Source organism: Vigna radiata, unplaced genomic scaffold, assembly GCF_000741045.1.
Source record: "Vigna radiata var. radiata cultivar VC1973A unplaced genomic scaffold, Vradiata_ver6 scaffold_338, whole genome shotgun sequence".
In the NCBI taxonomy this organism is placed as follows: domain Eukaryota; kingdom Viridiplantae; phylum Streptophyta; class Magnoliopsida; order Fabales; family Fabaceae; genus Vigna; species Vigna radiata.
In genome coordinates this window covers 230,514-241,023 of record NW_014541820.1, presented here as the reverse complement: position 1 = coordinate 241,023, position 10,510 = coordinate 230,514, and the positions used below count along the sequence as shown (strand labels likewise).

Here is a 10,510-nt window from a genome sequence, read left to right as displayed (position 1 = left end):
CAGGAATTAATGCATCAATTATAAGAAACAGGGCTAGATCAACATAATTATTATACATCTAAACACTTAAAGCAAAATAGTATCTAAAATAAATGTTAAATTATTAATCATTGCATGTATTTATTAATTTGTGTCTAACTTCTTTGTTTTAGGTTTAATAGGTTCGAAGGTCCCTGTTTCTGCAAATTTACGTCAATTAGGTCCTTGTGTTTTGAAAGAACTCAATTAGGTCCCTTTTATGAAAAATTGAAGCAATAAAGTCCATGTTGTTAAATTCTCTTAGCGATGTCTAAATTGTTGCCTGAAATGGAATTAAATGATTTTTTAATTTAAAAAAAGTTTAAAAAAGTCATTGCCACGTCACCACCCTAACATGTCATCATCATCATCTCCAAACAAACCCTAATTTCTCTCCAATAAACCCTAGCCGCCGCATTACCCAACACCGTCACCGCAACCGACAACCATCCTTTCCAATGCATGATCAACGCATTCTCCAACAAAACCACCACAACGCCGCCACATCAGAGTGCATGCAAATTTTTTTACCCAAAAAATCGATACAAAAGAGATGATAGAATGAAACAAAGGGGTAAAAAAATTGTGGACGTAGACTCAAGTTCATGAGCTCAATTCGAGTCCCGTGTTCCATTCCTTGCCAGATTTATCAGGATTGACAACAGAAAAGTAAAAGGTGGGATGGAATAATAACAAGATGTTGATCATAATTCGTTCGGAGAAACTGCGCAAAGTGGAGCAATTGAAAATGAGACCAGTAATGTCCTCCTCCCAGGATTTGCAACCATTACAACTTTGAACCCCATTTGAACAACAACCGTCAGAGATGATTTTTTTTTAATCTTTAGTGGTTTGAGTCCAAGAGACGGTGAAAGGGTATGAGGTTGAGAGCAAAGGCACACAACCTAAAGAGTATGCTTCGGTAGTTATGCATGCTTGGGCCAGGGAGCCCTTGTTGCCGTTTTGACCCTGGTAGACATAAATTCCTCTGGCAGGAGAGGGTTTGAAGAAGGAGATCGGTGAACAAACAATTAGGGATTTTTAACTTCAGATTTGATTAATGAAATCCAAAGAAAGTTTTTTTAAATTTAAAATCATATAAATCCACGTAACCATCCTTTTATGCACCATGTAGCTATTAAATGCTACCTTACCATGCCATGAGGTAAAAAAATTAACACCGTTTATAAAATTTAATGGCATAAGTTTTATTGATACAATTTTATATTAAAAAAAGATCTAATTGAGCTCTTTCAAAATATGAAAACCTAATTGACATAAATGTGTACAAATAGGGATCTCCAAACCTATTAAACCTTGTTTTTACTGAGACAAAGTTGTAATATGAGTTGTGATAATTAAGAATTGTGCACATATATCTTCTAGAAGGGACAATATCATAATTGGTCACATGAAGGGAGAATGGACTGTCGGAAGAAACACGCGTATAGAAAAACTAGACATAACCATAACTTTTAACTGTTATATAACTTAGCCCTGTCTTTACATCCAAAAAAAAATGTTTGTTGCCTAAAAAAAAATAACTGTGATGCACGTGGAATTATTTTATATAAATATTTCTAAATTTTAGATTTATTACTTTCAAAATTACATTTTACGAAAAATAATTATTAGTTATGTATGAATTAAACTCCACGAATTTTGATTAGTTATATTAGTGTTGAAAATTATAAAGCATGCTCTTTAATTTTCGCGACAGAGTACAATTCAACATTATTATTCAGTGTAAAAGACAAATGAAAATTCGATAAAAAAAATTAAAATTCGGAAAGATATATTTAAGAACAAGTTTGAAGTTGGTTGGAAAGAGACTTGAAGATAGACCTGGACTTGGGTCTTTATGTGCCACTCATAATTCATGCTGTTTTTTTTTCTATAGCATATTGTATAATTTGAAATAAATCATCAAAAAGAAATATATATATATATATATATATATATATATAGTTTTTCATTTTTATTTATGAAAATTTATTACGTCCGCAAAAATTATAATATTTAGAATGATGTTATGTTTATGTAGTTTGTCTATAAAGCTCAAACAAACTCATCTTCATTAATATCAACAAAATGACTTTGTATTTAATTGTATTAATATCCATAATATATTATTCTTTAGGTGAGTTATTTGTCTTAAAATTTTGTAGCTTTCACCACAGATTTAAATAGTCTAAGTATTGTGTGAAAGTTATTAAAATAAATGATTAATATACTTTTTCATGTACGTCAATCCACCTTTATTAATACTTAAAACATTATTTTATAAATTTTTATCCAGTTTAAATTTTTTAAATAACGTTTCTTATATAAGTGACCATGGTAATGACATTTACTTCAATTATAAATTTTATGAATTAACTTTATTTGCTTCTCAACAAATTTTAGAAACAAGTGAAAGAGATTACGCAATTGAAATAAAGTCTACATAAAATATTTATATCATTTTTCATCTAAATTAGAACAAAACTTTCTGTATTAACTATTGAAATAATTAACTTAAAATAGTAACTGTGTGCGTCAAATTTAAGATGAGTTTGTTTGAGCTTTGTAGACAAAAAAGTTAGTTTTTTTTTTTAGCAGAAGAATACTTGGTCTTTTATAGATGTTTGTTTATATTTTTTTTAGAAAATATATAAATAAGTTATATATGGTAATTAATTCCTTGCCAGAGAAGTATAAAGTATTCATTTATCCTCATCTAACCTACAGAACTTTCATTCATTCTTATCTATTTATCTTTATCTAACCTACAGAACTTTCATTTATTGTATTTGTATAATCGTTCTCAATATTAAAGAAATTTAAACATATAAGATAAATTTTATTGAATTGATATTTAATAATACCATTTAAAAAAAAAACACACTAATAATGAAAAAGTTGGATATAACAAATATCATTATAATAACTATTAAAAAGGTGAAAAACAATGTTCAATAAATTTATTATCAACTCATCCTTATCCCAATTCAATAAAACGCTTATATTATTAATTTATCACTATCATTTATTCGTTTGTAGGCAAAAGGACAGAACACTGACGTTATCCTATCCTCACTGTAGAACGTCATCTTTTATCACGTGGTCCAACAGGATAGTGTGTATTTGTTATTTGATTTTCAAAAAACAAATTAATATATATATATATATATATATATATATATATATATATATATATATATATNATATATATATATATATATATATATATATATATATATATATATCCATTTTTATTTTAATAATAAAAAATTAATTCTTAAATTATTATTAAAATAAAATTTTATTAAATTTATAAAAAATAATTATAAAATTTGAAAGATAAAATAATTAATAAAATAATTTATACTGTTAAAAGTAAAATTAATAGTAAAATATGTACATAGAAAAGTTATTAATCTATTACCAAAAGTTATATTATTAACTAATAAATATAAATATACTATATTACACTAATAAAAGAGGACAAGTTATATTCAATTTAGTTTCTGTATTATTAACGAGAGTTTATTTTAGTTAATTTTTATTAACATATAATGCAAATTGTTTTTTATAGATAATATTATGAAGGTAAAATTATTGTTTTAATCACATGATAACACGCGGAACGCGTAAAAGAATGAGTCTTTAGCTGGAATCTAAATTGATATATAAAAATATAAATATTAATTATAGTTATTATGTTTTTAGTTTATTTAAAGCTAGAATTAGTGTCTGTTGAAAACTTTGATATCTTATTTTATATATACCTTTTTAATTTAATTTCAATTTTTAGGAAGGAATTTTAATTTTTTATTAAAATTTAGAAATTAAAAACATATCTTGCCCTATTAATTAAATTGGTTTCAGATAATCAAATACCATGTTTCATAAATTAAAAAAAAATAAAGCATAATATTTTTTAAAAAGAAAATCGACCTAAATAAAATTAAAGCATAATATTATTTAAAAAGAAAATCGACCTTAGTAATTTACGTAATTTCTTATATGACTTAAATAATAAACTATAGAGATGTCGCTCGCATCCGTACAATAATACAATTGAAGTTGTTTATTTCAGATAAGATTTCTGGTATCACTTTCCAGACTGAAAACTGTTAATAAAGTTGCAAAGTGATTATAATCCCAATTAATTTTACATAACACGTGCTTAAATTTTCTAACTTTAAAACGAAAGTTGACAAAATTACAGTAAGAAGATTAATTATGAACCACCATAATTCTTTTTATAGACAACAAAAAAAATCAAATTTTGAAAAATCTCTCGCTAATAAAATTACCAGGACTGTATTTGAATTAGATTCCATTTTTTCATAGAATATGTTAATTGAGTATGTGAGTTATTGTAAACATTTGTTCATACAAAATTCAATTTTATGAGAATAATCCCTACGGATAATCAATTCAATAATTTTTATACAACTTTTCATTTAGTCTTCTTAAATTCATATCTTAATATTTTTTTTTTAAATATATTCTCAAACATAATTACTTTTTATTCCAAAAAATATCTTAATGGGAATTGTAATAAATTATTTCAAAAATAGTAGTATATTTATATTATTTATAAGGCTTAATTGAAATTTAAGTATCTAGTTTAAAGTCCACTAAAAATATAAACTTAGTCAACTATAATTTTAAACTTATTTGTATGTATAAAAGGTTAAGAAGTATAAGCAGATTATCACGGTTCTGAATTTGAGAAAGTTCATTAAGTTTTTTACGCTTACTGAACATGAATAACATGGTTTGTGCTGAAACTGAGAGTGTCTCAGCAGGGAAGAAGAGAGAGATGATGGAAGAAATTATTAAGGGTAAAAAAGCTGCTATTGAGCTAAAGATTCTGCTTCAGAAACCCTCTGGGAGTGAACCCTTTCTCTCTTATCACCAACTCATGGCCAGTGTCCTCACATCTTTCACACAATCTCTTTCTATTATTTCCTCCTCTTCTTCAGAACCCAGTTCACCAGATGGGCTGCCTCATCGGAATCTTCTCAATCCCACCGAGTATAGCTCGCCGGTGACCGCTTCCGGCAATGATCCAACGTCTGGACATTGCAGTGAGAAGAGATCCCAAAAGGGTGGGAGAGGTCGCTACAATAGATGGTTAACTTCACATTTTCTCTTATGTTGCTTTTCTTAATCACTGATACATGTTTTATACTTCAAACAACAAACCCTGATAATTTTGGATCCGGAGAGAGAAGGTTTGAGGATTTGGGATGTGTACGGGTGTACGGACATACAGAGAGTGTGTCATGTTTAACGTTCATTAAAGTTTTAAGAATAGATGTTGCATATTCCGAGGTTATAACTTATGTGTATGTTGGATTTTATTATTTTGTTAGGGAGAATGATATTTAGATAACTTTTTTTATAACATTTGAATATCATTTACGTGTCTTATTATATGATCGATTCAAAATTACTTCACAATCAATAATATTAATAATTATAAATACTATAATGGACCAATAAAAAATGACACCTAGATAATATTCAAATGTTGTAAAAAAAATGTTATCTAAGTACCATTCTTCTTTTGTTATATATTTAACATGATGATTTCTGTTAGTTGAGGGTCAGATCCAAGAGGGTTCATATAACTCCTTGTTATATTTCATAGATGCATTTTACATATTCTAGATATGTTGCAGTATGCTATTTTACTTTTGTTTTGTTTTGGTTTATTTTACATATGTGGAAAACATGTGCTATGTTTTTTATATTAATATGCTCCTGGTTTGTTGTTGTTGTGCAGCAAGGGTGCAACGAGAAAGATCATACTGTCTTGCACCACTGATGATAAGTATGCATGGAGGAAGTATGGACAAAAGGGAATCCTGAATTATGAATTTCCAAGGTATATTTCTTTATGATCTTATTTTTATATTTTTATATGGAAAGATTTATAATATTTCTGATATAGTATTCCAAAACATGATCACGCAATAAAGATATACCTTCTTTTATTTGAGGTTATATTTTATAGTTGCTTCTGTAAGCCTTCACACTTTCATCTTTATATACTATTCTTTTATTTTTTTTCTTTGGTGTCTTTCAAGTTCAATACAAACCATTCATTTTGAATAATTTTGTATATAGGAGTTACTTCAGGTGCAGTCACAAGCATGATCAAGGTTGTAAAGCGACCAAACAGGTGCAACTGGAACAAGACAATCCACGTATGTATCGAATAACGTACATTGGTCTTCACACATGCAATGACATTCCTATGGTTACACACAAAACCACAGATTTTTCCACTGGGGAATCATATCTTCTGCATTCTGATCGTAGCTCCAATGTAAAGGATGATCTCATTAGCTCACCAAACTTAGCTATAAAACCAGTTTTTCCCAAAGAAACTTACACATCAAGTGATCTTACTGATCACAAGTTATTAGATTCTAGCATGTGGTTAGAATATTGGAAGGAATCTGAACCATTCAACTCTACCATTATGCCCTTAAGGAAGGAATTTGATAACAGTGCTGATAATGCATATTCATGTGCAGACATTCAAAATCTGGACATGGATTTTGGTGGGGTGGCATCTGTTCTTTTCGACACTCACTTTCACTTTGATGAAGATCAGTTCTTTTAGTACTATGATTGTTTGTTTTATGTGCTTTGTTGTTGGGATGGAGATAGTTAGAAGTATTATGTTTATCTTAACTTTATTATTGAGCTGGTTTGTTATTATTTTTTATTTGTATTTTGGACTTAGTCCTAATTTTTTTTTATTATAAATAAAGAACTCTACGTGTATATTCAAGAAAAAAGAGATAAATTTTAGATTTTTTTTTGTTGTCTCTATCGTTACACCCGTTGTTGCGGGTGACAGTGCTATCTATCACTGTCGACGGTAATGTCGTCTACCGCCTCTTCTACCGCTACCGAAGTTCTAGTTTTGACTAACGATCACACGGTCCATGTGACCACTGTGTCATCAACGACGTCTTTATCAGAGCTCTCATGCGCTTTCAGCGCTTTTTGAAGTTGTGGATCTGCTCCACTAGATGTCAGCAATGTATTCCTTAACAACGTTTTGCACGAAGAGATTTACATGCAGCAACCTCCCAGATTTGTCGCTCAAGGGAGTCTTCTAAGTTGATATTTCGTCTTTTATGTCGTATTCGTAAATCATTAATAATTTGGTGTCATTCGAGTGTAGAAAGAAATATTTTCACTAATTCTATTGTTACATTAGTAAAAAGCTTGATACATACAATTTGTATATACAAGCTTGCTTAAGGATGAATGTTAGATATATTATGTTTATATTATTTTTTATCTTTAGTTAGTTTGTTGTTATTTTTTATTTATATATTGGGTTTAATCTATATTTCTTCTATTATAAACATCGGAACCTATATGTATATTCAACAAAAGGGAGATTAATCTCATACATATAGTATGTATATTCAGCAAAAAGGGAAATTAATCTTATGTAAACATTTTTCTTAATGGCATGATAATAATTGACAAGAATTCAAATTAGTCCTCGAATAATACTCCATCTTCTATGTTCTAACTAAACATTATTTGAAAATATCTTAATTTAACATATTTACACTACTAAATGAATTATTACAAATTACATATTAAACCACAAATAATAACATAAACATATAATATGTTTTTACGGTCCTCCTTGAAGCTTATGAGAATATATAAATATTCTTAAAACTAATGAGATCTGAGCCCATCAAGGATGAGATTCATTGGGAAAATACAACATTAATGAAATCCGAGTCCTACCATGTAAGACACCACTCTCAACCCAAAACCTTAAAGTAATGGGTTAATGGATCTTCACCTTTATATGTTGTTTCACTTTCTCATTTTTACCCAATGTAGACTTAGATTCACACTTTGAATTCTAGCAGAATAAACCATGAATCTTAATTCAATAAACCTACTAGCATTGCCACAAACTAGGATTCATTCCTTATGAATCTCTCCATTCTCAAGACATACATTCGTACACTTTCAAATACATCTTAAACAATTATTCACTTGTATACAACTAATATAACCATATTAAACCGCTAAACAAAGTTGAGAATCCAAGGATTTTCGCCTAGTGCCCCTATAATTATACTTAACACAAACCAAATAGAGGGTCCCAAATTGTGCTCAACGGTCACTGGGTGATGCCCAACGCTAACAAAACAATGAACTCACTATCTCTTTTGCACCCATTGGTATTAAAGTCTCACCCAATGCAATTGAGATAGGTTTAATTACCTTTTTAGTCTCCAAGTTGGGGGCTGAATTTCTGTTTGATACCCGCTTTTAAAAGTGATGTAATTTGGTTCCCACGTTACTGATTTGCTTTTAATAGGTCCCTTCCGTTAAGTAGCTTACAGCGGCGTTAACTTTACGCTTACGTGGCGGTATTTTTCTTCTCTCTCCTCTGCTATTCCTACTATTCCTGACACTTCTTTCTCTCTCTTCTATTTCTCTTTCTCACCTTTTTAACTACCTCTCACATTTTTCTCTCTCTTCTATTTCTCTCTTTCACCATTATCTTTTATTTATTCATGCAGTGAACACAACCTATTATTTTCTTCCAAAAGAAAGCTTAATCTCACTCATACATATATACGCTCATTAGTATCATATGCATTTTATTCTACATGCTGTATACTTCCAAGAACCAGTCACAATTTTTCTTTCTCATGAAACTCTTTCTCCACGGGAAGTACCCCTTGAATTGGGACGTTGGAAAACCCGTGTGCAGCTTCACTGGAGTTACCTGCAACACCAAAGGTGACGTTATCGGCCTTGACCTTTCAAGTTGGTCATCACTTACTAGAAAGTTCCCAGCAGATACATGCTCTTACCTCCCACAGTTACGTGTTCTCCGCCTTGGCCACACCAGGTTCAAGTTCAACGTAGACACCATCCTCAACTGTTCCCACTTGGAAGAGCTTAACATGAACCACATGTCCCAGACCGACACGCTCCCAGATTTCTCTTCCTTGAAAACTCAACAGCTTTAAGAATGATGTCTCTGTACGACAACTTCCTTGTAGGACAGGTTCCCAAGAAACTGGGACAGTTCTCTGAAATGTTAGATTTTGACTTGTCCGAGAATAAATTTTCTGGTCCGTTACCAACCGAGGTTTGCAAGGATGGTAAGCTAGAGTACTTTTTCTTTTTGGATAACATGTTTTCTGGAGAGATACTGCAGAGTTATGCGAATTGCATGATGCTATTGAGGTTTAGAGTGAGTAACAACCGTTTGGAGGGTTCCATTCCCGCGGGACTCCTTGGTTTACCACACGTTTCAATCATTGATATGAGTAACAATAACTTGAATGGTCCAATTCCTGAGATTAACGGGAATTCTAGAAACCTGTCTGACCATAATTCAGCACACAAACCAGAATTCAGCACAGTGGAGCCTCCATCCACAATGAGGTCATGAACACTAACATACTTGGACTCATCACTCGCCAAGTAAACCACAGCTTTAGTCACATCTTGTGCTTTTAGAGTAACACCTTTCAGATTCGAATAAAGTCCAGCAATCCCCTCATCATCAGTGTTCATATACACTTCCTACTCATCGACGTTGGAACTGCGTAAGGAGACACACAATTCACACATATTCCCAAGGGTCCAAGCTCTACTGCAGCGTTTCGCACCAGCCCCACAATGCCATGTTCCGAGCACGTGTAAGCGTGTGAAGCCGAGCCACCTGATGAAGGTTGAAAAACAGTTATTTTCATATGTCAATTTGGACCGAATTACGCCCTTTACTACTTGGAATGAGCCTAGAATCAAGTAAAACTCAATAAATGAGTCTATAGAGAGTCAGAAGTTATTTTTAGCGATTTTATGCTTGTTTTGCATTGTTTTGTAGCTATTTTTGAGAACGTGAAAAATGGAGTTAAAGATACAGGTCGTTGACTCAAGAAAAGAGCAGAAAAATGAAGATTTGAAGAGTCGACGCACCGCCCGACGGTTTAAGTGTGCCGCCGGTTTAATTGTGGTCATGATGCTAGGCAGGTGCATGAATGAATTCTGTGTGAGAAAGCATGTGTGTGAGATTTTGAGCTCCAGAGTTTTTTTTATTAATGTATGCATTGTTCACAGGAAAATATTGATGATATTGCCTTAATCTTGATGATCGATTGAATTGCATGTGAATGTCATATGATAAAGGCCATTTTTGAAAACCCTTCTCTAACCAAATTTTCACCCAAAGTGCTTGAAATATTATACCCTTTTTGAACCTTAGCCTTAAACAGTACACGAACCCTTGTTTTATGTGATGAAAAGGTTCAAGTTTGGGGTTGTACGGGGGAAAATTGAAAAAGCAAGTAAAAAGCATTGAGCTCAATTGTTGTGAAAAGAGAAAAAAAAAATTCATGAGAAAAAGAAAAGAAAAGAAGAAAAGCATGAAGATGAGCTCAATGAAAAAGAAAAGAAAAGGGAAGAAGTTGGGAATGAGAAA

General features: G+C 31.0%; 1 protein-coding gene and 1 pseudogene across 2 annotated transcripts; one reads left to right on the top strand and one right to left on the bottom strand.

Moving 5' to 3' along the window:
- Nucleotides 1-4,741: 4,741 nt before the first annotated feature.
- On the top strand, nt 4,742-6,728 carry LOC106778401 (probable WRKY transcription factor 70). 2 transcript variants are annotated; one of them, XM_022776180.1, is made up of 3 exons: nt 4,742-5,145; nt 5,801-5,902; nt 6,157-6,728. In XM_022776180.1, the coding sequence occupies exons 1-3, from the start codon at nt 4,775-4,777 to the stop codon at nt 6,644-6,646; spliced, it is 963 nt and encodes a 320-aa protein (XP_022631901.1). In that variant the 5' UTR covers nt 4,742-4,774; the 3' UTR covers nt 6,647-6,728. The 2 variants fall into 2 exon arrangements, with proteins under 2 accessions (XP_022631901.1, XP_014521845.1); XM_014666359.2 differs by having other exon boundaries at nt 6,145-6,728.
- Nucleotides 6,729-9,243: 2,515 nt separating this feature from the next.
- Nucleotides 9,244-10,510, bottom strand: part of LOC106778399 — a 9,732-nt pseudogene continuing 8,465 nt past the window's right edge.

Excerpts from the sequence above, each read along its gene's own strand:
- LOC106778401 (XM_014666359.2), top strand. The coding sequence starts at position 4,775 with ATGAATAACATGGTTTGTGCTGAAACTGAGAGTGTCTCAGCAGGGAAG. Across the intron at positions 5,146-5,800 it reads AGAGGTCGCTACAATAGATG|CAAGGGTGCAACGAGAAAGA; the intron begins GTTAACTTCACA and ends GTTGTTGTGCAG. Across the intron at positions 5,903-6,144 it reads CTGAATTATGAATTTCCAAG|GAGTTACTTCAGGTGCAGTC; the intron begins GTATATTTCTTT and ends TTTTGTATATAG.